General features: G+C 54.0%; 1 protein-coding gene across 3 annotated transcripts; it reads left to right on the forward strand.

Annotated features, from left to right (window-relative positions):
* Positions 1–3,242: 3,242 nt before the first annotated feature.
* On the forward strand, positions 3,243–27,251 carry ZNF652 (zinc finger protein 652). 3 transcript variants are annotated; one of them, XR_007907146.1, is made up of 7 exons: positions 3,243–3,488; positions 16,626–17,754; positions 21,092–21,239; positions 21,915–22,030; positions 23,079–23,223; positions 24,085–26,436; positions 26,468–27,251. XR_007907146.1 is itself a non-coding variant. In XM_051803615.1 (6 exons), the coding sequence occupies exons 2-6, from the start codon at positions 16,846–16,848 to the stop codon at positions 24,600–24,602; spliced, it is 1,836 nt and encodes a 611-aa protein (XP_051659575.1). In that variant the 5' UTR covers positions 3,243–3,488; positions 16,626–16,845; the 3' UTR covers positions 24,603–27,251. The 3 variants fall into 3 exon arrangements, 2 of the variants coding, with proteins under 2 accessions (XP_051659575.1, XP_051659576.1); XM_051803615.1 differs by having other exon boundaries at positions 24,085–27,251; XM_051803616.1 differs by lacking the exon at positions 3,243–3,488 and adding an exon at positions 14,025–14,563 and having other exon boundaries at positions 24,085–27,251.
* The last annotated feature ends 586 nt before the right edge of the window (positions 27,252–27,837 follow it).

A 27,837-nucleotide genomic window follows, 5' to 3' on the forward strand; every position in this document is an offset into this window, starting at 1 on the left:
TGCTCGGCCAAAAGCCCCTGGTTCTGAGGGAGGGACCCTGTCACCCACTGCTGCTGCTCCTGCAAACAGCTGGGACGCTGCAGCAGCTCAGGGGGGAACTGCAGCTCTGCATCCCCTGGCCCCGGGGCACAGGAGGGCATTTCCCAGCCTGGTGCTGCCTGGAGAGAAGGGAAATGCCAGGGAGAGGGGCACGGCAGCACAGCACGTGGCTGAGCAGGGCAGGAGCTGCAGAGCTGCCTCGAGAAGCTCCAGAGCAGCTCCAGAGCAGCGTGGAGAGAAAGGAAATGGGGGCTGATAAGGATCTGTGGCTCGAGGCAGGTGTGTGCTCAGAGCCCTGCTCAGAGCTCCTGTGCCAGCTTTGTGTTTGCTTCCCTCTACCTGCCTGACATGTCTCCTCACGTCAAACCCAGATCAAAGGGAGGGCTGGAAGGAGCTGGAACAGGCTTCCCTGTGGGAACAGGGCTGAGCAGCACAGCTGGATCCCTCCCTGGGAACAGCACGAGGAGCTGTCACCCCATTAGCACCCCAGCCAGGGAGGAAAGGGTGCCCTGCTGGGTGCCCTGCTGGGGGCCCGGGGCAGCCAAACCAGTCCCCTCTCCTCCAGCTGTCCCTTCCCTGGGCCACCATGGACACTGCTGGGACACAGGCAGGGATGGCAGGACCAGTTTGGTTTCCCCATGCCAGGAGTCCAAGGATATTTGTCTGTGGCTGCCTTTGTGGCTGTTGAACAGTTTATTCCTCATCTGTGCTCCTTTGTACACGAGCACCTGCTGCTTCCCAGGTCCCTCTGCTGGAACCCCACGTTTGGAAGAGGGGTCTGTCACTGCTGACTTGTACATTCACCTTCCAAGAAAAAGGTCCCCCTCACTCTTCTTCCTTTTCTTTCCAAGGCAGGAAATTGTACTACAGGGCATCCTTCACATCCACAGTTATCCAAGAGCAGCACCACCCATCTCCTGAAATTCCCTCCCTGTTTTTCCTGAAGAAGCTGCACTGCTCAAAGGTGTTGGGTAAGGATGGAGCAGTGTCCGTGCACTCCAAGCCCAAGCTCTTCCCAGGTCCCAGCAGAGACTGGGACAGCCTGGGGCCTGCTCTGAGCCAGGTCAGGCAGTAACAGCTCCCATGGGAGCTCAAATCTGAGGTTTATGCTCAATAATCCAGAGTAAATAAAACACTCTGGTGTGTAATGTTGAACTGCAGGGGAGTGAGGGCACAGAGATTTTTTGGCAGAACCTCAAATCAAGTGCCCTACACTGCTGGGGAGGGAGGGCATTTGCAGCAGGCAAGGAAGCAAACCACATGTAGAGAAGAGATTGTGGACTAAAGGATTTAGAAGAGGAGACTAGAGCAGGAACACAAACCTGAGCGGCCAGAGGGATCCCTCAGTCCCTGGGAAACAGCAACACAGCCAAAGGGGCCGGTGCCCTTCCCCCTCTCCCCGTTCGTGCTGCTCTCACTAATTCCTTTTACCGCTGCCAAACCCAAACCACAGCAGCGCTGTCCCCTCCTACACAGCGGTTTTGGGGCTGGGGACGGGGCTCTGCAGCCTCCCGGGAGAGGTGGCACGGCTGGGAAAGGAGCACGGCTGGGAAAGGAGAGGGGGCACGGCTGGGAAAGGAGAGGGGGCACGGCTGGGAAAGGAGAGGGGGCACGGCAGGGAAAGGAGAGGGGGCACGGCTGGGAAAGGAGAGGGGGCACGGCTGGGAAAGGAGAGGGGGCACGGCTGGGAAAGGAGAAGGGGCACGGCTGGGAAAGGAGAGGGGGCACGGCAGGGAAAGGAGAGGGGGCACGGCTGGGAAAGGAGAGGGGGCACGGCTGGGAAAGGAGAGGGGGCACGGCAGGGAAAGGAGAGGGGGCACGGCTGGGAAAGGAGAGGGGGCACGGCCGGGAAAGGAGAGGGGGCACGGCTGGGAAGGGCTGTGCCAGCCCGGGGAGCAGCAGTCCCAAATCCCCCCCACGCCCCGAGCCCCACAGCGGTCACCGGCCGGCTGCAGGGGCTGTTCCTTCTGGTCACATCTCCCTCATCCATCAGGGCGCAGTCACGAAACCACAGGCTGGTGTTAAACAGTTATTGGTGTTTTAGAGGCGAGAGGGAGGTTTGAAGGAGCGGGAGCTGGGGTTTGGCACAGGAACAGCTGGGACAGACTCCCGTGGCTGCCGCGGGTCAGACGGGGCTCGGCAGGAGCCTTCAGGGTCTGACCCGGGCCCCGAGGGGCAGCGCCGGGACCCCACAGGGCACCCCGAGCCAAGGGCCGTCCCTGAGGGCAGCGGCCCGGCCCCTCCCCGCAGCCCGGCGAGGCGTGGGCCGGGGTTACCGCAGCGCGGCCGCAGCCTGCCCGGCTCACCTGACTCAGGTAATTAGGCGGGCTCGCTAATTACCTGCGCGGAGTAACGGGCGGGCGGCCGCGCTGAGGGGAGTCGACGCCCCCCCCGCCACCTCACACCCTCATACCCCTCACCTCACACCCCCCCGGCTCACCCGAGCGCCATAATTAGGGTGCGCTCGCTAATTACTCGCGCGGGGTAAGGGCCCCCCTCTCGCCCCCCTCACGCCCCCGCGCATGCGCACTGCGCTCCCCCGCCTCACCTGCGCCCCGCAGGTGAAGCCGCGGCGGGAAAAGGGGCGGGAGCGCCGTAACGGCCCCCGGCGGCGCATGCGCACAGCGCCGCCCCCGGCTCCCGTGTGTGTGTGTGTGACCCCCCCCCGTGCGCGCTCCCGCTCCCCTCAGCCCGCGCCCGGCCCGCGCGCGTGTCCCCCGCGTCCCCGCCCGTGGACACTCACCCTCGCGCCGACGCCGCCACGGGCGCCCGCCCGCTGCCCTCAGCCCTAGGAGGGGGTGTCACGAGTGTCTGTCTGTCTGTTTCGTCCTTTCCCCCGCGTCCCCCCACCCCAGCTCGCTCCGTCTCTCCCCGCCCCGCGCGCGCTCCCGCACACGCGCACTCGCAGATTTCCCCCTTCACCGGCCCCCTCGGCCCCGCCGGCCCTGCGCGCGCGCGCGTCCCCGCACGGGCGCGCGCCCGCCTCTATCCCCCCCCCGTGGCAACCGCCTCCCCGCGCGCGCTCCCGCCGCGCTTCCCCCCTCGCCCCCCCCCCGGGAAAACACCGGTACGAGCGAGCGAGCGCGTCCCCGCCACCGGGAGCGAGCGCGCGCGCGCGCCCCCGCGAGACCGGCGGCGGCTGCGGCCACGTAGCGCTGCGGCGGCGGCGGCGGCCCCGGCCGGGGAGGAGGAGGAGGAGGAGGAGGAGGAGGAGGGGGGAGCTCGGGGGCCGCGGCGGCAGCGCCTGGGCCCGAGCGCCGGGCCCCGGCCCCCGAGGCGGCCGCTCGGAGCGCGGGGGCCGAGCGGGAGCGGAGCGGAGCGGGGGAGGGAGCGAGGGAGGGAGGGCCCCCCGGCCGCCCTGCCCTCCGCCCTCCGCCGCGCCCGCGCCCCCTCCCCGCGGCCGCCCGGCATGGACGGCGGCGGGGGCGGCCCCGGGGGCACCGGCCTGGGTGAGTGCGGGCCGGGGGCGTGCGGGGCGGGGAGGGCAGGGCAGAGCTCGCGGCCGTTCCACCGTCCTGGCCGGGCCTGGCGGCGGGGCCGAGCCGCGCTAGGCCCGGCCTGGGGGTGGGCGGCGGAGGGACGGCGGGGCCCGGCCGGGAGGGGACGGGGGGCGGGCAGGGCACCCCCCGGGCGCGGGGACACGCGGGGGGACCCCCGTGCGGGAGGAGGGCCGGGGATGGCGCGGGGGCTCCCCCCGATCGGGGCTGCCCCCCGTCCAGGCTCTGCCCGGGCTCGGGGGCTGCCCCGGCACCGGCGCGGTGCCCCGAGGGCCGCGGGGTCCCTGCCCGACCCCGGCGCGGTGCCACCTGCCCGGGCAGGGCAGGGCAGGGCAGGGAACACGCTCCCGTTCCTGAAGGATTCCCCGTGCCGGACCCTCCGCCCCCGCTGCTCCGGGGGTCCCGGGGGTCCCGGGGGCACCGCCGGCCCTGTCACCCCGCCGGCTCTTTGGGACGGGGGCCGTCGGTGAAGAGGCGAAGGGACTGAAACGTGTCACCTGGCGCGGCCGCGGGTTCGGGTGGAGAATCAGGTGCCTTCTCTCATCCTCGGCCCTTTCCCTGGGGGTGTTTCCCCCTTCCCTTCGCTCCCGGGACGGGCCGTGCTGCGCGTTCGCCCCGGGGGGGTTGATTTTTTGGGCCGCCTCCCGTTCAGCTCGGGGGTGTCCCGGCGCGGGAATTGTTGGGAGAGAAACCGGCGAGGAGGAGGAGGAGGAGGAGGAGGAGGAACCGGGCATCTCCCTGGGCTTACCAGCCTTACATAAGTACCTTTAATCACAGCTGAGTTCTGGCACCCCGCGCGTGGAAGTGGCTTTGGGGCAGAGCCGTGGAAGGAGCGAGGGGTGCGAGGGATGCGCGATTTTGAGGAATGTGCGTTTTTGGGGCGCTCTCGGGGGCTGGCCCGGCCCGGGGGGTTGTGGGGGTGGCAGCGGGGGCTCGGGAGGGGCCGGAGGGGATGTGCGAGCCCTGCTTTGGGCAGGACCCGGGATCGTTCCCCTTTGGATCCGGGATCGTTCCCCTTTGGGGTTGTGTTCGCGGTGTCTCTGCTGTGTGGGAACAACGCGCCTTTTCCGGGGGTGTTGAAAGGGCTGTAGAGTCGCAAAATGTCAATTTAAAAGGGGCTGGTGTTTGTGGTGTCTGATAATTTACTTTACTCTGCTGTTTGAAACCCCTTTATCTCTTCTTACCTGTGTGCAAGGTGCATTTTTCCCCCTCCCCTGCTTTGTAGAGGTTAATCAGGCACTTGCAGTCTGGTGGTGCTGGATGAATGAAGAGCCCCCTCCCTGCCCCTTAAATTCAGGTGTGATAATAAAAGTTGTGATCTAAACTTGCCGTGCAAATGTGCAGTGGAGGGACAGAAATTCTGAGGGCTCTGCCAGAGGAGGGTGTGTTTGAAAGAAAAGTGCAAAATCATGAAGGCTTTTTATTTTTCTGACTAAGCAATTGCATTTAATAGGCTGCCAGAGAGTTAAGGTTTTATTTATAATTTTATCTGCTGTGTGGTGACTTGTATCTGTAGTTGCAGTAATTGAGGTTTGGGACCACCACTAAATGATCTGTGGCTTATATTGTGTATTTGTAAAAATGCCTTTCAAATACCTGTATTTGGCATTTTAAACTATTGTGAGTTTGTTTTAAAGGACTTCATTGACTGTGTCACTGTTTCTTGTTTAGTAGTGATGCAGGAAGCCTTTCACTGATGGTTTCTGGAGAGTTAATTCTTCAGCAATTCTGGATGAAGGGTTAGGGGTTAGTCCACAGAGGGGCTAAATTATAAATTCTAAAAATAAATTATAAAAGTAGTTTGTCAGGGGGTTTTTATAAGTGCAAACTATTGGGATGTTCTGAATTTATTCCCTCTGGCAGAACCTTGGAAGGTGGAAATTTCAGGCTGAGAGGAGCAATTTCATCCAAAGGTTGGAAGTCTTTCTGTGTACAAGGAATTGCTTGTGGGTCAGAGCACCTGCAGTGTGAGGTGTCCGTGCAGGAATGGCTTGGGAAAACTCCTCTGAGCTCCTCCAGCTGCATGGAACAGACCTTTTCAGTAAACAAGATGCCATCAGTGCCTGCTGGAGGAGGGATGTGCCAATCTCTGAGATAGGCACAGGTATATTTAAGGTGGTTACAAAACTCCCGTGTCATCAGTGACCTATTTCTGTGTCACAAAATGTGCCTGATCGCAGAAGAAAGTTATTTCTGACCCCACCAAAAAAAAAAGAGAGAGAGAGATAATTGGAAGGAAGCACCAACCAATTAAGGAGATTGATATGTTCTCTGACCACCTGATTCCGTGGGTAATTATTGCATTAAAATATTTTCTGCCCATGCCCTGGGTTCAGTTCCTCCAGCACAGAACAGCTCGGTGTCTTCAGCTGGGATCAGTTCTCTCCCTGCAGGATCCAGCCCTTGGCTTCTAAATGGGAGGTGAAAGAAACTTTAAAAAAGATGATTTTACCTTTTCAAACAATTCTAGTTTACATTTTGCTAAATATGTGCTGCTTGTCTTTTCAGAATCTCATCATTCCAAAAGTTGGGTTTTTCCCCCCCCCCCTCTAAACTGGGATATTCTGCTTTTATTCTCTTTGCCAGAATCTTGGAATGTAAAAATACAATTTTTTTATGCAGAGGGCATTTTATTCTCCTGAAATTGTGCCCTTTAAATATTAATGCAGCCCATGAGCAGACAGTGTTTCCCAACAGGAATGTGGTGGTTTGAACCTGTCCTTTCTGTGCATCCAAATTCCCAACTTCCAGCTGCTCCCACTGTAAATCCAAGACCAGCTTACCTTGGATTTGTGACTCCTGGAACCATCCAAATTGTCCTGGAATCGTCCAAACTGCGGCAGAACTGGAGTAACCTGCTGATAAAAAGGGACACAAAGGCACTGCTTGTGTAGAAATGATGGGGTTTGTGCCTTTAAAGAACGTTTTCCTGAAGAGAGAATTCCTCCTTCGAGTTGCCAACTGTTCAAACCCAGGAAGGAGTTCAGTCAGTCCCACCCTGGTGCTCTGCAGGACCCTCACTTTCGGGAGCCGGGAGCGGAATTCCCTCCTCCCCCAAACTCCAGCTGCCAAACCACCTGGATTTTTCCAAGCCATCTCAAACTGGAGATTGATTTTTTAATATTTTTTTTTTGGTTTTTAGGTGGCTCCTCCCTCCTGCCAAACAATTGCCCAGGGAGTGAAGCTCTGGCAGAGCCCCGGTGCCAGCAGCTCACACTCACGAGCACGAGGAGCTCTCCCCGGCCCTGTCCGACACCCTTCCCCCAGGAGGTTTCAGATGAGGAGTTTGCTCTCCAGAGGGACTGTTCAGCCCTGCCAAAAACAACTGCCAGCACCTTCTGCTGGCCTGCTCTGCCCTCTGTGTGTGGAGCTTGGGGAGCTTGGATCCCGTCGGTGGGAAGGGGTTTTTGGTTTTGAGGAGTGTCGTGGGAAAGGCAGTGAGGGTGTGCTGAGCTGGGATCCTGCTCAGTCTGAGGCAAAATCCAGTGCTTTGTTTTCCAGCTCAGCCTGCCCCAGGTAGTGAATGTAAATACAAGTGAGCAGAAGGTTTCCAGCTGGAATTTTGGAGGGATGTGGGATTGGAGAGCGGCCTGGATTGGAAGGGACCATAAAGCTTTTCCATGGGACACCTTCCACTATCCCAGGCTGCTCCAATCCAACCTGACCTTGAGCACTTCCAGGGATTCCAGGCCATCCCTCCCCTCCCAAGGAGCAGTATTCGTGGTCCCACTGCAGAAATCCAGTGGGAATAAGTAGAAATTACATTTTCTTTCCTTTTTTTTCCTACGAGCAGAGAGTTAGGGAGTTGAAAACTTCCAGGCAAGTGCCCATTGATCCCCATTCCCTCCTTTCCTGGGGAATGCTGCACACAGAGAGCTGCAAACCTCTGAGCTAAAGCCCAGGGGAACCTTGCAGGTGCAGGGCTTTGCTGCTCCTGGGGAAGGCAGTGAAACCCTGCTCTGAGCTGCCCCATTGCTGCAGGTCGGGCTTGTTTGAAGCCCTTTTGGCTCCTGGGATGGAGAGGGAACTGTGGAAGGTGCCCTGCCAGTCTGCAGGCAGCTCACACAGGGGGACAGCTGGGGGTTTAGTGGCAGAAGGCTGATTATTCCTAATTCAGAGTCTGATTGCTCCCAGTGTCCCGTGTCCTGGGAGCCAGCTGTGTGTCCTGGGAGCCAGCTGTGTGTCCCTGGAGTGTGTCCTGGGAGCCAGCTGTGTGTCCTGGGAGCCAGCTGTGTGTCCCTGGAGTGTGTCCTGGCAGCCAGCTGTGTGTCCCTGGAGCATTTGGGGACTTTGCTGACCAGGAGGATTCGTGTTTTCTGATCAAGGCAGGTGTTTTCTGCCACGCAGGTTTTAAAGGAGCAGCTCTCCTTGCTTGTATTTGTGGGGGTTTTCTGCTTTCATCCATCCCAACAAACTTTCTGCAGTGATGGGAGCTTTTTAATTCCAGCAATTCCTTTTCTTTTCCTATCTCAGGTTAGCAGATTTGAGGTGTTGCTCACACATTCCTCAGTGGTTTTGGTGCTTTCTCCCCGTGGTAAATTCTCCACATCCCCTGTGAAGTGACACTGGCTGTGCTTGGCTTTCCCTTGTTTGAACTTTGTGTCACTTTGAGGGATTTATGGGGGTGTTCAAGTCACTGTGACACCTGAAAGTATTGTCACTGTGACATTCTGAAAATACTGATTATTTCAGGAAGCAACACCTTGTACTGGTCAGAGGAAGCTGCACATTGGGCTGGTCCAGAGAACTGATCCAGAGGCTGGAAATTCATCCCAGGGAATGGTTCTTTTCCAGGCAGACCCATTTCCCAAGGCATCTCACCTTGCCACCAGAAGAATGCCAGTGTTGGCATATAAATAGGGAAGGAATGCCTTACCTCCTTTTGGCTGCCAAACCCACTTAGATCAGATTAAAACAAACAAGTAACTTTGGCTTTAACTGATAATTGTCCCCAGGAGGAAATTTAAATACAAAGTGGGGTAAGGTGTCCATGGCTCCATAAGGAATTAAAGGGGGGGGAGGAAGGGGAATAAAATAAATAAGAATAAACTAAGTAAAATCCTATTTTCCCAGTGTATCAGTGGGAAGAGGATTCATGCCTGGGCAGGTTGGTTTTGGTCACTCATGGACCTGCCAGAGAGTTTTGTGTCCCCATGTCCAGCTCCAGGGAGAGCAGGAATGTGGCTCCTGCTCTCAGAGGTCAGACGTGTGCAGGAGAGGAGTTTTGTTGAGGGATCATCCCCTGGCTGGCTGATAAGTGTGTGTGTGTGGTGTTCCTCGGGCTGGGCTAAATTATGTCAATATTTGGAAGCCAGGCAGGCTGTTTTCCCCAAAGTTTACGTTGTGCACCCAAAACAAAGGGGGTGGAGGTGGCTCAGGAGATGCAGTGCCCCAAAGGCAGGCAGGAGCTGGGGGAGATGCCCAGCCCAGAGGGTCTGCAGGGCCCACAGGAGCCTGGGCACACAGGGCACAGGGCACAGAGAGCTGGGGTTGGGGCTGGCACAGGGAGGGTTGGTGGGGACCCCAAACCATCCCTGTGTGACCCACGGGGGGGTTTGGGGCTCCAGCAGTTCAAATGCCACTGGGATTTATAACAAATAACAAATCAAATGGGATTTATGACACTGCAGCTCTGCAGGTGGGTTTGGGGGGGGGTTGAAGGAGATCCCAAGAGAAGCCCAGCTCAGGAAAGGAAGGAAAGCCCCTGGTGCTAATTCTCCATCAGCACTGAGGAGTGTTTGGGGACCCAGCAGTTCCAGCACCACAGTCAGCTGTGAAACTGCAGCTCTGCAGGTGGGGTTTGTGGGTGGTTTCAAAGGGGGAGATGGTGAGAAAGGTCCAGGTAAGGAGGAGAAGGGAGAGGTGAGCTCTGGTGCTCACTGTCAGCACCGAGGGGTGTTGGGGGACCCAGCAGCTAAAACACCACTTTGGGTATAAAACTGAACCTCTGCAGGTGTTTCTGTGGGAAAGGGGGAGGTGGGAAGAGAAGCCCAGGTGAGGGAGAAGGGAAGGCTGAACTCTGGTGCTCATTCTTTCCCCCAGCATTTTCCAGGAGTGGTGAGTCACTCCCAACAGGAGCATCTGCCACTGCCCAGGGCAGCTGCCTCCAGCCTCTGTGTTGCTATGGAGGCTTTGACAAACTCCAAAATCAAAATTATTTAGTGTGTAAAGAGCTCTGGGTGAAAAATGGAGAGGATTTTAAACTCATCCCCTAAGCACATTCCAATGATGTGAGAAGAACAAACTTTATTTTGGAGGGATCGAATTCACACTTTGGTGAAGCCAAAGAAGATTTTGCTGTTTAAATCTTCTTTTTTTTTTTTTTTTTCCCCCTGCTACATACCACTCTCAGCAACGTTCCAAAACATTCAGCAGGGTTTTAAGATAAACTGGTAGACTGGAAATGAGTCCAAACGGTTTTTAGAAACTCCCTTAAACTGACTGAGAGACTCCCAAGTGTGTGTGGAACGTGCTGTCAGCCCGGCTGGGATTGTTTTAAACGGTTTGTTGTTGGAAAGCAGAAGTGGTCCAGGGGCACGGGAGGTGCAGGGGTGTGGAGCACAGGCTGTGCAAAAAGCTGAACCAAATCAGTGTGAAAACCACAGAATTTGGTCACTGTGTCCATCCTGCAGGTTTCCAAGGTGTCCTTCAGGAGGCAGATTCGTCCCGGGGGTTCAAGTTTATTGTTTCTTGCCAAGTCAGTGCTGTCAGCAGGGAGGCAGAACACCTTTCCCGGGAATAAATGTCCAGGTGGGATTTGTACCTGGGGCTTTCCCCTGGGACAGACCCATTTACACCCAGTTTACACCTCCCAGCTCCCACCTGCATATTCAGAGGCACAGATCGACATCCAGGGCCTCTGGGCCCCTCTGGGAGGGGGAAATGCTAATTTTGGGAAGCAGACCTTGATGACAGATTTCCTTTTAGTGTTCCTGTGCCTTTGTGAGTGACTTAAAGCCACCACTGGGGAGCTCAGAGTAATTGTGGGGCTCGATAAGTGTCATCCCTGGGGTGTGAGAAAACAAAGGGGGGGTTAAAATCCCTAAAAGTGCAGTTTTGAAGATATGGGATGAAGAGTTTTGAAGGCAAAAAGGAATCTTAGCAGTGAACCAGAGGACAGCCAGGCACTCCAAAGGGATTTGGAACAAAGAATTGGGCTCTGGTGGGTGACACAGTCGCCTTTAGCGTGGGAGGTTTGGGGTTTTGGCACCTCTTCTGATGAGTTTACAGGTGGCAAGGGTCAGATACCTGTTCCTGTGGTCATATAAAGCTTGTCTTGGCTTCATTTGTGTCTCCAAGTCGTCAAACAGTGGCAGAAAAGTAATCAAAGTAAAAGGTGAATGGCAGAGGTGCTGCTGTGGGGTGGGAAATGAGACACAGCGAGAGGCCTGAATGTAAGGAAGTTCCTAATTCGCTCTCAGGTGCCTCATTTTGATTATTGGAGGCAGCAGGGAGGGTGTGGGTTTAGTCTGAGTGTGGATCCTGGTGCATTAGAACTTGTTTCGAGGTGGTTTTGCCTACTTGGAGAAGAATGTTGAGGTTTGTGGCTGTTGGATCCAGAATTCCTTCCCAGGCAGTGGAAACCCTTCGGCTCTGCAAAAGCTGAGGGATTACAATGCTGTGGAATTCCGAAATGGCAACCTCTGGAGCTGTTTTCTGGGGAGATAATGCTTGAACACAGTCCAGATTCCCGGCGCTGGCAATCCCTGGTTTGACAGCCTTTGTGTCCCAGCCCGGGTTTCTGGATCCAGCCGGGATAACTCGGCTGGAGAGACGGAAAAGGCCTGAAGGTTTGGGATGGGGTTGGTTTGTGTCAGTGGCAGGGTGGTACAGAAGGGTTCTTCTGGAACTGGGAATAGGTTCTGCCTCGTTTTCCACCAGCCTGTTCAACAGTCACAGGCAAGTGGCCAAGTCCAGCCAGGGGAACTGCTGAGTCAGCAAAATCCCATCGCTGCTGATTCCAGGAATGGTCCCAAAACCCCTGGGATAGGGACGGGCTGGTGGGATGCTGCCCCTCCGGGCTGTCCTGGGCCAGCCCAGCGCTGGAATCCCAGAGTGGGACAGGATTTATCCCTTCCCCAGGCTCCTGGGGCCCTGCCCGGGCTCCCCCGCCCCACTCTGGGGTCCCTGCCGGCCTGGCTGCATTTTGGGATGTGCTGCATTTTGGGATGTGCTGGATTTGGGATGTGCTGGATTTTGGGACGTGCTACATTTTGGGACGTGCTGCATTTTGGGACGTGCTGCATTTTGGGACGTGCTGCATTTTGGGACGTGCTGCATTTTGGGACGTGCTGCATTTTGGGATGTGCTGGATTTTGGGATGTGCTGCATTTTGGGATGTGCTGCATTTTGGGATGTGCTGGATTTTGGGATCTGCTGCATTTTGGGACATCCTGCATTTTGGGATGTGCTGGATTTGGGACGTGCTGCATTTTGGGACGTGCTGCATTTTGGGACGTGCTGCATTTTGGGATGTGCTGGACTTTGGGATGTGCTGGATTTGGGATGTGCTGGATTTGGGACGTGCTGCATTTTGGGACGTGCTGCATTTTGGGATGTGCTGGACTTTGGGATGTGCTGGATTTGGGACGTGCTGCATTTTGGGACGTGCGTGCTGGGTTTGTTTGGTTGTCCCCAGACTAATCCTGAGACAGAGGTGCCCGAATGTGTGGCTTTAATTACCCCAGGACACGAACTGGTGTCAGGAGTTTGGGAATGGGTGGGTGTTTGGGAACAGGTGGGTGTTTGGGAACAGGTGGGTGTTTGGGAATGGGTGGGTGTTTGGGAATGGGTGGGTGTCTGGGAATGGGTGGGTGTTTGGGAATGGGTGGGTGTTTGGGAATGGGTGGGTGTTTGGGAATGGGTGGGTGTTTGGGAACAGGTCGTTAGCAGCACTCAGGCTCTTCAGTTTGCATTTCCATGGGCACGGGCAGCTTGAGCACTTCCCCAGGAATGCAGGAGCAGTGGGATGTGTCTGCAGAGAAACCTGACCCGCCTCAGAGCAGATTTCAGGGGTTTTTGCACATGAAGCAATAAATATATATAAATATATATATGTATTTGTAAATATATATATGTATTTATAAATATATATATTTATATATGAATATATTTATATTTACCTGAATCTTGCGGGTTTTTGCCACCCTTCAGAAATAAACACGTGCCAGTTGTATCATGGTTCTGATTCTCCTGGAGCCAAATAATGTGATTTATTCAGTATGAAAGTGTTTAACTTAAAATGACACTGGGTGTTTATTAAGGGTTGAGTTCACATGGGGTTTTACCTGTGCTAGAAATGAGTTAAGAGGAAGCAGAGAAGCTCCAGTTTGGGTTAGAAATTTGGGTGGGAACCAGGTTAAAGCCTGTCCCAGGTTTGGTGGAATATTGGAATTCTGTTTGTCTGGTGGAATGTTGGAGCAGTTTTAATGAATCCCCCAAGCTCCAACCAGTGCCTGACTCCTTCAGCAGCCACTCAGCTGGTTTGAAATCGGTGCATTATCTTAACTAATGCAGATTATTTATTTATGCTCTGTGGTTGTTCCACCACTGGCTGCAAATCTGGTTGCCCCAGGACTTACTGGAGCCGCTGGATCGGTGCTTCCAACCCCCTTCAAAGCCTCAGGTCGTTAACGAGGATGCAAAATGGCTTTGCCTTTAATTGTAACACGGGTAGAATTGTTTGGTTGGTTGGTTGTTTTTTTTTTTCTGAGCTGTGTTTTGAGAAAAGTCTTGTTTTCTATTAAAAAAAAAAATCAGTTTTCAGGGTGCTCAGACTTTCTCCTGGCCCTGGGTCTGTGAGCAGGGGTCATCATCCCTGATGAGCATGAGATCCATATTGATTTATCCCTAAATAAACCTGTTCCCTCCTTGCAGTGCCTCTTGATTGCAGCCATTGAAAAGCTGCTGCTAAGCTGAGATTTGCTGAGAAAATGAAGTTTTGGGGATTGACTGGGGGAAGTGACAGGTCCTGTGTCGTAAAGGGAACGTGGAAATCCTGGATGGGCTCTGGGCTGTTTGGGATCCCAGGAGGTTCAGGATCCAGGGAAGTTTGGGGTGCAGGCTGTGCTGCCTTCCTGGATGGGCCCTGGGCTGTTTGGGATCCCAGGAGGTTTGGGATCCAGGGAAGTTTGGGGTGCAGGCTGTGCTGCCTTCCTGGCTGGGCTCTGGCTGTTTGGGATCCCAGGAGGTTCAGGATCCAGGAAGTTTGGGGTGCAGGCTGTGCTGCCTTCCTGGATGGGCCCTGGGCTGTTTGGGATCCCAGGAGGTTCGGGATCCAGGAATTTTGGGGTGCAGGCTGTGCTGCCTTCCTGGATGGGCTCTGGCTGTTTGGGATCCCAGGAGGTTTGGGATCCAGGGAAGTTTGGGGTGCAGGCTGTGCTGCCTTCCTGGATGGGCTCCAGCTATTTGGGATCCCAGGAGGTTCAGGATCCAGGAAGTTTGGGGTGCAGGCTGTGCTGCCTTCCCTTGGCACGGAGCTGGCAGCAGCCCTGTTGTCCCTGCCAGCATGTTTGCTGCTGCTGGGTCCCTGCCAGGAGCCAGATCCCATTCCCTGCACCAGCAAGAGGTGCCAGGCTGGTCCCTCTGGGGGCAAACCCGGGGCAGGTCAGTGACAGCACCCCCTGAGCCCCGGGATCCCAAATCTCTCTGTTTTAGTGGAGAAGGGGCAGGAATGTGGGTTTGCTTCCGAAGCAGTGAAAGCCCCGGTGGGGGGGTGAGGGGTTGCTTCCTCCACCCACACCTTGGGCTGCCAGTTGCCCTTTTCTTTTCTGGGTTTGAGCTTTTTAATGTTTGCAGACTTGCAAACCTTGCCTGATCTCTGGTTGCCCTGGTGCAGGCACCTCGTGGCTTTGCTCTGTGTCCTGATAAGCATCTTCAAAAACTGCTTTGAAACCCCCGTTTCCTCTTTACTTCTTAATCAGAGCCCGGATCTGCAACTCATTCTGTGAAAAGCTTGGGGTTCTTTTGATAAAAGTGAACTCACCTTTCAAGGGGGACGAAGCTCAAACCACCCCGATGCTGCTTCGGTGTGTTTGGGGTTAGAAAACTTAGAGGGGGAAATGCAAACGTTCTCTGGGCGTGTTTGGGGCTCTGAAATCAGCAGTTTGCTGGTGATGAAGGTCCGAGGGGACCTTGGGCAGCTCTTTGGCTGCTCAGTGACGTTGTTCCAAAGCTGGGGGTGCCAGGGGTGGGTTCAGAGTGAAATCGGGTTGCTGAGGCTGCAGAGCGAGGTGGTTTTAACACCAACTGACTCTTGATAACTCAGAGTAACCCCCCTTTTGTTGTGCTTGTTTGAAGTGGCTCCGTGGGGGTGTGAAGGGGTTTGTTGGGCAGAAGGTCCCCTCAGTGATGGCACCAGTGTTTGGATGTTCAGTAAAAGGGGAGGGGGGGAAGGTGAACCTTCCTTTTCCTGACCAGTTTTGTGCTTTCCTGGCTCTCCAGCAGCAACATCCCAGTGGCCTTCCTGGTTCCCTCCTGCTGGAGATGCTTGATGTCGCCTTGGAAATAGTCAGGGATGGTTTTATACCTGACACAGGGGTTTTTCTGAGCTTCTGAATATTCACTGAACTGAGGGAAAGGAGAAGCCAAACTGGGTTCCATCCTTCCCAGGGCTTTCCAAGGGCCTTCCTGGGTGTAGGGATGTTAATTTTGGCTGCAGTCCCAACCAGTTTATGCTATAATGTACTGGCTTTTCCAACTGGATGTGGGTTGTGACCCCAAGCCAGTGCTCACAGCCCATCCCCAGGGATTTCCTGGCCCAGCCAGGGCTTGGTGCTCTCCTTCCTGATTTCCTTTGGAGCTGGGAAGGCAGAGCAGCAGGAATGGACCCTGCTGTGGTGGTGCTGAGTCTGCAGGGCAGTGCCAGGCACCTTGGAGGCCCTCTTGGAGCCGATGGAAATCCTGGAGAAGCGTTCAGGGATCTGTTTTAATTAAACTGATGATCAGACTCATCAGTGGCCTGGCCTGTCCCCAGGGTGGCACTTCCCCAACACGAGAGGGCTCTTCAGTCTTTAGGATTCAGGCATTGGTGGGTTCCTCTCCTGTTAATTAAACTCACTTCAGAGGGGGAGAAACTGCTGGTGGGAGCAGTTCCCTCCAGGGAATTCTCACATTCCAAGAGTGGAGATCCCAGTTCTCTTCCCATTTAACTGCTCAGTCCATCCATTCTGTTGGGTCCTTCTCTGCCCTCTCATCCTGGGATGTCTCAGTCCTGAATTCTCCTTTCCTGCCCTCTCTGGTCCCAGATGTAGCTCCAGGAGTCCCCTTTGCTCGGGGCTTCCAGAGTGTTTCCCATTCCAAAAATCCTGGCTTGCTGCTGCAACCCTGTGCTACCCAAATGTTGACTGTCCTGCTGAAAGAGAGATGGGAAGGATTGATTACTTGTATTCAGGAGGGATCACGTGGCTTTTTATTTATTTATTTATTTTTTGCAAGAGGAAGTAGCAGTGTCCTGGTCAAATTCCAGCTTGGAATGACTGCGAGGGAAATGTGGATGGGCAAATGTGACATTGTTTGGCTTCTGCTTTGAGGATTAAATAGCTGGGGGGAAGGGATGATGAGACAAAGGAGTAGTTGAGGGGCTGTGGGAGGGATGTGTGAGGTGGAACTGGGGTGTTCTCAGGCTGGTTTGGGGCTGCAGGTCGGAAATGCCTCCCTTGGAATTCTTCATCCACGTCTCCATTAGTGTGGGTCTATGTGAAACATCCCCTGGATGAGGATGGGCTCCCTTTGGGAGGTACAGGAGAGGCAGAGGGAATTTTGGGTAGGGGTGTGGGGGCAGAGCAGTTTTGGGGCCATCAGTGCTCCCCAAAGTCCAGGAGAGACACAGCTCTGCGTCCCTGGAGCTGATCTTTGGTGGATGGGGAATATTCATTGCCTTGATTTCCATACCTTAGGAATCTCCTACCCCCCAGAGGGTGTTTGTAACTCCCTGTGGTTTTCCTTGAGACACCCCCAGCAGCCCAGAGCTGACCAGCCCTGTGCTTCCCTCCAGCTGGACAAACCCAGAGGAATTTGCTGCGATTTTACTAATTTGAGGTGGTTTGCTGTTCTTTTAATTGACTTTGTTCTCTCTGTTGTCTCTTCTAGATAAAATGTTCAAGGGTTCGTTGGCACCTTTCCCCAGAAGAACAATCCCAGCCCTGCTCTTGCCATAACCCTGGAATCCCGTGCCCTCCCCTCAGCCCCGTGTGTCGCCCCGTGTCCATGGACCAGGCGCCGGGCTGGAGGACCCCCCCCCACCTCAAGCTGCTGCTGCTGCCTTGGTTTCTCTGGGATTGAAGGTGCTCCATGAACCAGGGCCCCCCAAATGAGTCAAACGGCCAATTCCTGCCAGCAGCTGGTTGAGAACTGCCCGGCGCCCGTGGCGGGGATGGCACAGGAGGACGGTCGCCGCGGGCAAGTGCCACCCACCTTCTACCACGGGGCCAGCCAGGAGCTCGACCTGTCCACCAAGGTGTACAAGAGGGAGTCAGGGAGCCCCTACTCGGTGCTGGTGGACAGCAAAATGAGCAAACCCCACCTCCACGAGAGAGAGGAGCAGCCTTATTTCAGGGAGAACAGAGCGGTAGGAGAGGTCCGGGCTGTGAAAGAAGACAGAGAAAACTCTGACGACTCTGAGGAGGAAGAGGAGGAGGAAGATGAAGTGACTTACAAAAGGGAGCAGATTATAGTAGAGGTAAACCTTAACAACCAAACCTTAAATGTATCAAAAGGGGAGAAGGGTGTCCCCTCCCAGTCCAAAGAGACTGCTGTTCTTAAGACCAGCAGTGAGGAAGAGGAGGGTGACAGTGGGGAAGAGGCCACTGAAGACAGTAATGATTATGAGGAAAATGAGAGGCAGAAGAAAAAAGAGAAAAGAGTGGAAAAAGTTAGTGTTGCACAAAGGAGAACGAGGAGAGCTGCCTCTGCTGCAGCAGCCACCACCTCCCCACCACCCAGAACTACAAGGGGTCGTAGAAAGAGTGTGGAGCCCCCCAAGCGTAAGAAGAAAACTGCAAAGGAGCCCAAGGCACCTGTGCAGAAATCAAAGTGTGAAGAGAAGGAGACTTTAACCTGTGAGAAGTGCCCCAGGGTGTTTAACACACGCTGGTACCTGGAGAAGCACATGAACGTCACTCACAGGCGAATGCAGATCTGCGACAAATGTGGGAAGAAATTTGTGCTAGAAAGTGAGCTGTCCCTTCACCAGCAAACTGACTGTGAAAAAAATATCCAGGTAGGTTTGCTCACCTGCTTGCCAGATTTCCACACCTTCTGTCGTGCCCTGGATACAGTGGTGGACACTTCAGAGGGGGAAATCTTTTGCAGAGCCCAGGTTCTGACCGAGGCCTTGTCTCTGCGCAGCGACACTTCGGTGCCTTCCAGGATTGCTGGGAGAGGAGTGTCCAGCTGCTCTGGCAGTTACTCTGGTAGTAAACTACGAGTTGGGGAGCACACAGAGCCACTCTGACAGTGTCAGACTGGGCTGAGAACAGTTTGCAGTGAAGCTCTTGGACGGGAGGAGCCCTCCTCCCTCGGTGCTGAGCCCGGCAGCTCTCGCTGGTGTTCGGTGTCCAGATGGGCACAGAGTGGTTCCAGGGGAGGTCTCACTGCAGGACTTGGCTGGTACTGGAATCAGAAATTTGGGCAATCCCAGAGAGGCAAGCAGGTGAGAAAGACACCAGTGGAGTCAGGATTTGAACTTGGGTTAAAGCGGAGTTTAAAAATCCTGCTGGGATGATGATCCAGATTTACAGTAAGTGCTCCCAGATGGGGGTAAAAGTGTCATGAATTCAGTGCCTAGACCATGAACCTGCCCTTTTCCCAGTGCCAAAAGCCCAGTAAATCCCCCTGATGACACAGAAACCTCTGCCCTTTCTCACCAGCAGCTGTGCAGCTCTGCTCTGTCCCCAGCAGTGGGAGGCTGTGCTGGAACAGAACCCTTTGCAAGCTCGAGGTCGTGGAAGGAGCTCCAGAGTTTGTGATTCACGTGTGGTTTGGGCTTTGCTCGTGGGCAGCTCTGTTCTCATGGAGCTGGTTTATGTGGCAGCTCAGCCCTGCCTTTCCTGCCTCGTTAAACCCCCTCCCTGGGCAGTGACCCCATTGCTGAGCAGCTCGGGGCAGCTGAAGGGTTTGGGGTTTGTGGGGCAGCAGGTTTCCTGTCTGCCCAGCCAGGGTTTCACCAGGGTGATTTAATGGCTTTTTGTTTGTTTGTTTTCTTGTTTAAACGCTGAACTGAGTTGGAATTCAGTCCCCACTGTGTGGGAGACATGAAATAATTCATTGCAGTTTCTCTGTCCTAAGCCTGACGTGCAGCTCTGGGTAACTCTGTGCTGTTTTTCCTTGTGTTTCAACTCATAGGAGGAAGACTGAAGGAAGGACTATAAAATAAGATAATGAGTCTTGAGCTTAGTTAATAAAATACAGAAACATTTCAGTGTGTCCTTGCAGCTTTTGAAAGAAATACTTCAAAAGTTCAGTGCAGCAGAGAACATTGAAATGTAAATTTAAGGAATGTCCCAGCATCCAGGTGGCTCTTTCACAGCATTAAACCTTTTCACTTTGAACAGGAATTCATGAATAGTTTAAACACATGGTATAGAATAAGGAAGTGTGTGCTTCTGAGGGGATAAATTCCTATGTCCAAAAAGTGGGTAGGAAAAGAAATAAAATTGTCCAAATTATGTTTTATATCCAGAAGCTCCCCCAGATATTTCCAGTGCCAGAAGCACTGCAAGTCATCTTCAAATTCTCAATATCTGAGCGTACATCCAGCAGTTATTCCTCTGTGCTGACCCTTGGAATGTGTTTTACAGCTTCCTGCTAATGTGTTTTTATTCCACCTGGCAAAAATTGTGCTTCAGGGTTGGATATGTCAAGGGGGATATGGAGCTTTGTGTAGGAAAAGGGATGGTTTAATGTATGAGTGGTAATTGAACTGATAAAACACAGTGGGCTCCTCTCTATTTTTCATCCAAGTGATGGGATATGTCTGTTTTTCCAGGTGATTTCTGATTTTCCTCCTTTCCAGATCAGCAGTTCCTGAAACTCTGTGTACTCACTCTCAGTATTGGTGTTCTAATCTAATTAAGTTGTAGTCTGACCTCTTCAAGGCCTGGCTTAACTTTATATCACAGTGTTTATGATCATTTCACATCACTGCTTTGCTCTTTAGGGTGGGTTTTTTCCCCTCAAGGGCTGCAGTTTGTTCCCCACGTGCCTCCAGGGAGGTGTTTTGGAGGTGTTTCCTCAGGGAATGGACCAGAATTCCCAAGCCTGCAGAGATCCAAACGCTGTGGGAGCAGCAGAACTTGTCTATGCAGAGAAGAACCACCCCAGCCTGGCAGAATTCATCAATATTTGCTGATTGAACAGCACCCAGCCCTTCTCACTGGGAGGGAAGGGGGTGATTGAGAGGCAGAAAATGGGGATGCCCCAGAAACCCCAACAACCACCAGAAATGAGCCACAATTCCTTCCTCCTCACTCCAGAGATGGACATGTCTTGGTTTCCTCACGTGTCTGCCAGCAAGTTTTACAGATATTCTGGAATGTTTAAAATTCTACAAGGATCTCTTGGTCAAGTCTTTAGGAAGAACTAACTTGGGAAAAGAAAGAGGTGTTTGAAAGTCCATGAGTGTCCTGCCTGTCACTGATTTCATGGACATTTCCCGGGAGCTGGGGGAAGGAACTCACACATTTCTTGCCTGTTGTCACTTCTGGGACCTGCAGAGCTGCTGAGACCTTCAACAAATGAAGAACCAGAACACAAGGGATGGAGGGGACACCTTGCTTTGCTCTCTGAGTCCCAGAATCCACGTCCAGAGCTGCAGCATGGGAGCTGCTTTCCCTGGAGAACCAGAAGGATCAGAGAGTTTTGGCTAATTAAACCTGGGATTTGGGTGGGGTCACAGTGCTGCTTCCAAAGGGCTGGATGTGCACATGGATTCAAGGCAACTTGGTGGGATTGGTCTCTTCCACCTCTGTTGGATTCTCCTCACACCAAGGGTTTGGATTCTACCCTCACCAAGGGTTTGGATTCTACCCTCACCAAGGGTTTGGATTCTACCCTCACCAAGGGTTTGGATTCTCCTCACACCAAGGGTTTGGATTCTCCCCTCACACCAAGGGTTTGGATTCTCCCCACACCAAGGGTTTGGATTCTCCCCTCACCAAGGGTTTGGATTCTCCCCTCACCAAGGGTTTGGATTCTCCCCACACCAAGGGTTTGGATTCTCCCCTCACCAAGGGTTTGGATTCTCCCCACACCAAGGGTTTGGATTCTCCCCTCACCAGCAGCATCAGTGCCTGTGAAGTTGTCTCTGGTTTAGCTCCTGTGTTGAGTTTTGGAATTCTAAGTTCTCTTCAGGTGGCACCAAAGTGCTTGTTTTGACATCCTCTCTCCTCCTGCTTGATCTGGCTTTTCTTAGAGTAGTTGTTTCAGGTGTTAACCCAAGGAATGTGCAGTCTGAGGCAGCATTTTGACTTGTTCTGGGCTTTGTTTTGTGGCTTAACTGCACCGGCTGGAATCGCCGAACCCCCCTAATTCCCACTTCCTTCTCTGTCCCACCCCAGTGTGTTTCCTGTAACAAATCCTTCAAGAAGCTCTGGTCCCTCCATGAACACATCAAGATTGTCCATGGATATGCAGAGAAGAAGTTCTCCTGTGAGATCTGTGAGAAGAAGTTCTACACCATGGCCCACGTGCGGAAACACATGGTTGGTGAGTTGGTGGTGGAGCCTCCAGGGGGTCCTGGGGGGTCTCCTTGTGGGTCTTGGCTCGTTCTGGAAAGAAAAATAATAAGGCAAAAGAAAAATAATAAGGCTGGGAGAGCTGGGGGTGATCACCTGGAGGAGAGAATCTCCAGGGGGACCTGATAGCCCCTTCCAGTCCCAAAGGGGCTCCAGGAGAGCTGGAGAGGGACTGGGGACAAGGGATGGAGGGACAGGACACAGGGAGTGGCTTCCCACTGCCAGAGGGCAGGGTGAGATGGGATATTGGGAAGGAATCCCTCCCTGTGAGGGTGGGGAGGGGCTGGGATGGATTTCCCAGAGAAGCTGGGGCTGCCCCTGGATCCCTGGGAGTGTCCAAGGCCAGGCTGGAACTTGGAGCAGCCTGGGCTGGTGGAAGGTGTCCCTGCCCGTGGCACAGGGGGTGGAACTGGATGAGTTTTCAGGTCCTTCCACCCCAAACCATTCTGTGATTCCCTGAAAACAAGACAAACTGAGTTGTCTGAGCTTTGTGCTCAGCACAGAGATCAGACCTGTGGGGCTGGGCAGCAGGAGGATGGGAATGTTTGCACAGAGTGTCTGGGAGCTGCCAGCTGGGATCCCCTTCCTGCTCAGAATGGAAAGGTTTGTGTTCCCCTGCCCCCTCTCACGGCCTGTTGTGTTGCAGCACACACCAAGGACATGCCATTTACATGTGAAACCTGTGGAAAGTCCTTCAAGCGCAGCATGTCCCTCAAGGTCCATTCCCTGCAGCACTCGGGGGAGAAACCCTTCCGCTGTGAGGTGAGAGAGCTCCTGCTCAGGGTGCAGAGAGCAGGGCTTGGCAGTGCCAGGGGCAGTGCCAGGGGGGCTGAGTTCACCTAGAAATGAGGGGCAGGTTCATGAAAGTTTTGGGGAAGTTCTTCTCCCCGTGGGGAGCACGGTGGGAGCACCTGGGGGTGACCCAGAGCTGGGTGTGGTTGGCTGTGTTTTTAATCACACTGGGGCAGGATTTGAATCCCAGTTTTCCCTTCATAGCAAAGCCTAATTCAAACTCCAGGAATCCTCCCTGTCTTACCCAGTAACCTGGAACAGATAGAAGTGGCCACAGTGGAAATAATCAAATTACTGCTTGATTTTCACGTGTGGGATAAATGATTGTGCTCCAAACAGTTCCTCCTGCAGATCTGAGCCACTGCTCTGAGTTTGGGTTCATTAATCAGTGTGTGTGTGGTGGGATGGGGCAGAGGATCTCCCTGCCACACTCCCAGGAGTTTGGGGTTGGGATTTCCTGCCTGCCTCGGGCAGGGGATGGCGTGGGACAGACTTGCAGTGGTGTGTGTGGAGCAGGGAACGCCTCAGTCACTGCTGGGGGTGTTTGGGGGGGTCAAAGGACGGGGACAGAGGGGATGCAGAGCCCTTCCTGTTCCCACAGGGGACATGGAGTAGGAATGGTGGTAGAACAGCTCGGGGATAAGACTTGTAGGGAAATAAATCACCTCATACCAATAAAAAGCAGCTGGGAAAGGCCCGTGTGGAGCTGTGCTGTTTGGTGTGGAGCAGAGTCCTCTAGTGGCTGCAAACCCTCCCTGGGATGCCTGGAGCCACCAGCAGTGCTGGAATAACCCAGTCTCTGCCAGGACTGCAGTGCCAGCTGAACGTTCTGACCCTTCCAGAGCTCCTGTGCCAGCAGACCTTCAGCACAGCCCAAATCCTGCTCAGGAAATTCCCACTAAATAATTCGAATTCTGCAGTTTGTGTGTCCTGGCCCAGGTGTCCTTCACTCCTCCCCACAGTCCCCTGCAGTGTCTCCTGTGCCTGGATCCCACTGCTGCTGTTCTTTCTCTTGCAGAACTGTGATGAGAGGTTCCAGTACAAGTACCAGCTGCGCTCCCACATGAGCATCCACATTGGGCACAAGCAGTTCATGTGCCAGTGGTGTGGCAAAGACTTCAACATGAAGCAGTACTTTGATGAGCACATGAAAACACACACTGGTAAGAGCTTGTCGAAGGAGAAACCACAAGTACCTTGGCAGAACACTTCCCTCCCTTGGGATTTGGGGTTATCCGACTGGAAAATCAGACAGGAGAGGTTAATGCACCCCCTTAAAGGTGAAATCTATAGGGCTGGGACTCACTGTGAGGAAAGGGAGAGGTCAGACCTGGGATTTTGGCCTGAAGGAGCCCCTTGCCAATGCCCTTACAAAGGATTGTTTCAGGCATCAAAATCCCAAGGCGAGGGAGGAATTCCCACAGTCTGAGGAATTCCCAAAGTCTGAGGAATTCCCAAAGTCTGAGGCTTCTGTGGAGCCCCTTCATTTGCAGAAGTGAGGGGGGAATTCCCAAAGTCTGAGGAATTCCCACAATCTGAGAAATTCCCCGTTCAGTCAGTTTGTGGGGTGTGCAGTGATTTTGGGGGTGTGCAGTGATTTTGGGGCTGTCCAGGCTGGGTGTGCAGTGATTCTGGGGGTGTTCAAGGTGGGTGTGCAGTGATTTTGGGGGTGCCCAGGCGGGGTGTGCAGTGATTTTGGGGGTGTGCAGTGATTTTCAGGGGGGTGTGCAGTGATTTTGGGGGTGTGCAGTGATTTTCAGGGGGGTCCAGTGTGTGCAGTGACTCTGGAGGTGTGCAGGGTGTGCAGTGACAGGGTGTGCAGTGACTGGGTGTGCAGTGACTGGGTGTGCAGTGATTTTGGGGGTGTGCAGTGGCTCTGGGGGTGTGCAGTGATTTTGGGGGTGTGCAGTGGCTCTGGGGGTGTGCAGTGATTTTGGGGGTGTGTGCAGTGATTTTGGAGGGTGTGCAGTGGCTCTGGGGGGTGCCCAGGCCGTGGCTGACCCACGTGTGTGTGTGTGGGGCAGGAGAGAAGCCCTTCATCTGCGAGATCTGCGGGAAGAGCTTCACCAGCCGGCCCAACATGAAGCGGCACCGGCGGACGCACACGGGGGAGAAGCCGTACCCGTGCGACGTGTGCGGGCAGCGCTTCCGCTTCTCCAACATGCTCAAGGCGCACAAGGAGAAGTGTTTCCGCGTCACCAGCCCCGTCACCGTGCCCGCCGCCGTGCCCATCCTGCTCTCCTCCTCCTCCTCCTCCTCCCCCGCCGTGCCCGCCGTGCCCGGGCCCCCCTCGGCCCCCGCCCCGCCCGTGCCCCTGAGCCCCGTGGGCGCCGCTCCCCCCCGGCCCGTCCCGCACCCCTACTCGCACCTCCACCTGCACCCCCACGCCCACCACCCCCACCACCTGCCCGTGCCCCCCGTGCCCCACCTGCCTCCCCCCCCGGCCCTGTTCAAGAGCGAGCCCCTGAACCACCGCGGGCAGGGCGAGGAGCCCTTCCTGCGGCACCTGGCCGAGAAGAACAGCCCGGCCCAGCACCACTGACGGCCCCGGCGGCACGGGGGGCACGGGGGGTCTGCCTTGGCTCCCCCTGTTCCCCGGAATCACTCAACAAGGACAAACAGAACACCCCGATTTCAAACCCGGGGACCGACAGGACCGAGGAAAAAACCCCCCCTTGGGTCGTGGTTTCTTTTCCCCCCCCCCTCCTCCTCCCGGTGACTTTTATGAATTTCAGACACTGAGACTCGTGGGATTTTATAATTTCATATCAGCTGATGAGGTATGCTTGCTTTTATATCCCGGACTTCTCCTCAAAGAGGAGACAGGCCTGGTTTTCTTTGTACTAATCGGAAAGGCTGTGAGATTAATACAGAGCATTAATTGTATCACTGTGTATGTAACGGATTCCTTTCAGCTTCTGGTATCACGGTATATTGGAGCATTATAAAGAAAGGCAAAAAAAAAACAAACCCTCCTTGTTTTGTGTAGCTCTCCTAACACACTCTTTATTTTACTACAGAAATTATTTTAGAGTTTTTTGTATAGACCTATTTAGTAGTCTGTTTCTAAAAACGAAAATTGTATTTCAATAAGCGGTGTAATTTTTTCAGTGTAGCTGGACCTATGTTGTATAATAGATAAATTTTTATAATCATCGAAAAATGTGATTCTTAAAAAAAAAAAAAGATGCTTATAGCTTCTATAGTTAAAGTTATTCTTACAACCACACGACTTAAAGGTGCTTCAGAGAAGAAAGGAAACCAAGAGGTCTCTGGAAAAGTTGCCTCGAAAAATGATGTTTGATTTCAGAACTTTACGTAATTTATTTTAACAGGGCTTTTTTTTTTTTTCTGTCGTTGTTGTTGTTGGGGTTTTTTTAACCTTGTTTTCCCTCAAGCTGCTGGGATGAGGATGTTGGGATACAACATTCCTGCTCCACAGGTTTGCTTTAGCTGGGTTGGAGTGAGGTGTGTGAGGTGGGTTGGGAAGGGGGATCCTGGCACGGAGGGACCTGTTAATTTGGGAATAGGAAGTCACCAAAGTGAGGGATGTGGCAGCAGGGAGGAGATGGAGTCCCTCAGGTGAGCCAGAGCCGGAGTCAGGGGCTTTCCATGGGCTGAGTCAAGCTGGGGATCACATCAAATGCTGCTCTGCAGACAAGGGGCTTGTGGAATTCCTGGAGTGCCAGGAGAGGGGAGCGAGGTGGGATCACAGCCCTGTTCCTGCCGGGGTGGGGGGAGAGGGAGAGCAGGAGTTGGGGTGAGAGGATGGTGCTGCACCCAAGCTCCATCCCATCCTCCCTCCCATCCTCCCTCCATCCTCCCTCCCATCCTCCCTCCCATCCTCCCTCCATCCTCCCTCCCATCCTCCCTCCATCCTCCCTCCATCCTCCCTCCCATCCTCCCTCCCATCCTCCCTCCCATCCTCCCTCCATCCTCCATCCCATCCTCCCTCCATCCTCCCTCCATCCTCCCTCCATCCTCCCTCCCATCCTCCCTCCATCCTCCCTCCATCCTCCCTCCATCCTCCCTCCCATCCTCCCTCCCATCCTCCCTCCATCCTCCATCCCATCCTCCCTCCATCCTCCCTCCATCCTCCCTCCCATCCTCCCTCCATCCTCCCTCCCATCCTCCCTCCCATCCTCCCTCCCATCCTCCCTCCCATCCTCCCTCCATCCTCCCTCCCCTCCTCACCTGCAGGAAAACCAGGACGGTCCCTGAGGGTCAAAGGCACGTTTTTGGCAAATGTTGAGTTTTAGGGTTGGGAACTGGATCCCTGTTTGATAACCCTGGGAGGACAGGAGTGGGAAGGGTGCCAGGCCCAGGGGGCAGCTGCTGCTCCCCAGCTCTGGGTTCCTCCCCAGCCAGACCCAAGTGTAGCTCATCCCTGCCATTTCTGCCATCCAGGGAGCTCATCCCTGCAGTCCAGGGGCTGCTCCCTCAGGCCCAAGCACTGTACTGTAAATCCCCTTTTCCTTGAAATTCCCCCTCTTTGTGCTGCTTTTCCATCCAGTCCCACCCGACTCCACACCCAGAGATCCTCTTGGGCAGAGGGGGAGGGACAACCTCGGGGCTGTGCCTGAGGGGATTGTTCTCCAGGAGAGCAGGGATGGTGGAATTCCTCCCCAGGGACTGGGTTTGAGACACCGAATCCTCTGCTGAGAAACAGCTCCTCAGTTGATGGGTTTTCACCATTTTCTGCCACTCACGTTGGGTTTTCCATGACATAGGAAACTTCAGGAACCAGGAAGGGCAGTTTTGGCCCAACCAACTCATTTTTGACTGAGCTGAAACCCCTCCCAGCATTTCTGAAAGGAAAAGAATAATGAAACAATGCTTTTTAAACGTTTTCTCTATAATATTTATACCCACCCCTCTTACCTTCTAGAAGAAAAAGCCAATTATGAGAGTGAGTTTTGAATTTCCACTGCTGATTTAAACTGTTGTGTTTCCTGTGCCTGGTCCACCCTGGGGGTTCTGTGCATTCCACATCACATTTGCAACCTGCATTTCTGTTGTGCCACTATTTTATGGTCAGGCCTGTTATTAAATGATTTTTAAATGCTTAAAAAAAAAACAAAACAAAACAAACAAACAAAAAAAATCTTGGTAAATCAATTGTATTCCAGTTTTGCAAAATGATTTTCTTCTCAATAAATTTACAGTATTAGGCTGCTATTCAGAATTCTAACATCTGGGACAGTTTGTTTTCTATTCTTCAGTCCATGGTCATGATATAACTTGGGTTTTGTTGTTTGTTTTTTTTTTTCCTTCTGAGAATTATGAACTTCTTTTCTGTGGCAGAAGATTAAACTGTCCAAGCCTCTTCCCAGTCTGGCCCGATGTGACACGATGGCAGCAGCTCCTCCTGGTCCTCTGGGACCCCCCTGAAAGCTGGGATTGTGCAGTGTGGTCTCTCCTAAGGGACATATTCCAGCAAGGAAAGGAAAATGGGTGCTAGGAAAGGCAGGGAATTCCAGGCTGGGATTTGCTGTGGCTTCTTCATTCCCAAATTTGCATCCTTGCACACCTTGGGCACCGCCAAGGAATGTGCTCAGGAACGTGTTCCCTCCTCCCTGCCCGGGCTGGCAAACCAAAGGGGGTGGTTTGGGGCAGCTTTGCAGGATTCAGTGACTTAAAGGGCTGGGCTTTGTCACTAAAATGCTGCTTTGGAGAAGAGCAAAGAGAAACCCCACCAGCTTTGGGGTTGGGTTGGATGTTCTGGGAAGTGGGACTGAATTGCCCCTGGTTTTTTCACTCCTAAAAATCATCCTGCA

This window comes from Manacus candei, unplaced genomic scaffold (genome assembly GCF_025592945.1).
Source record: "Manacus candei isolate 608988 ecotype Guabito, Panama unplaced genomic scaffold, ASM2559294v1 h1tg000058l, whole genome shotgun sequence".
NCBI classification, from domain to species: domain Eukaryota; kingdom Metazoa; phylum Chordata; class Aves; order Passeriformes; family Pipridae; genus Manacus; species Manacus candei.

Bases quoted from the DNA above. Each gene is read 5' to 3' on its own strand.
- ZNF652 (XM_051803615.1), top strand. From the start codon at position 16,846: ATGAGTCAAACGGCCAATTCCTGCCAGCAGCTGGTTGAGAACTGCCCG. The intron at 17,755-21,091 runs GTAGGTTTGCTC...GTCCCACCCCAG, and splicing joins ACTGTGAAAAAAATATCCAG to TGTGTTTCCTGTAACAAATC. The intron at 21,240-21,914 runs GTGAGTTGGTGG...GTTGTGTTGCAG, and splicing joins CGTGCGGAAACACATGGTTG to CACACACCAAGGACATGCCA.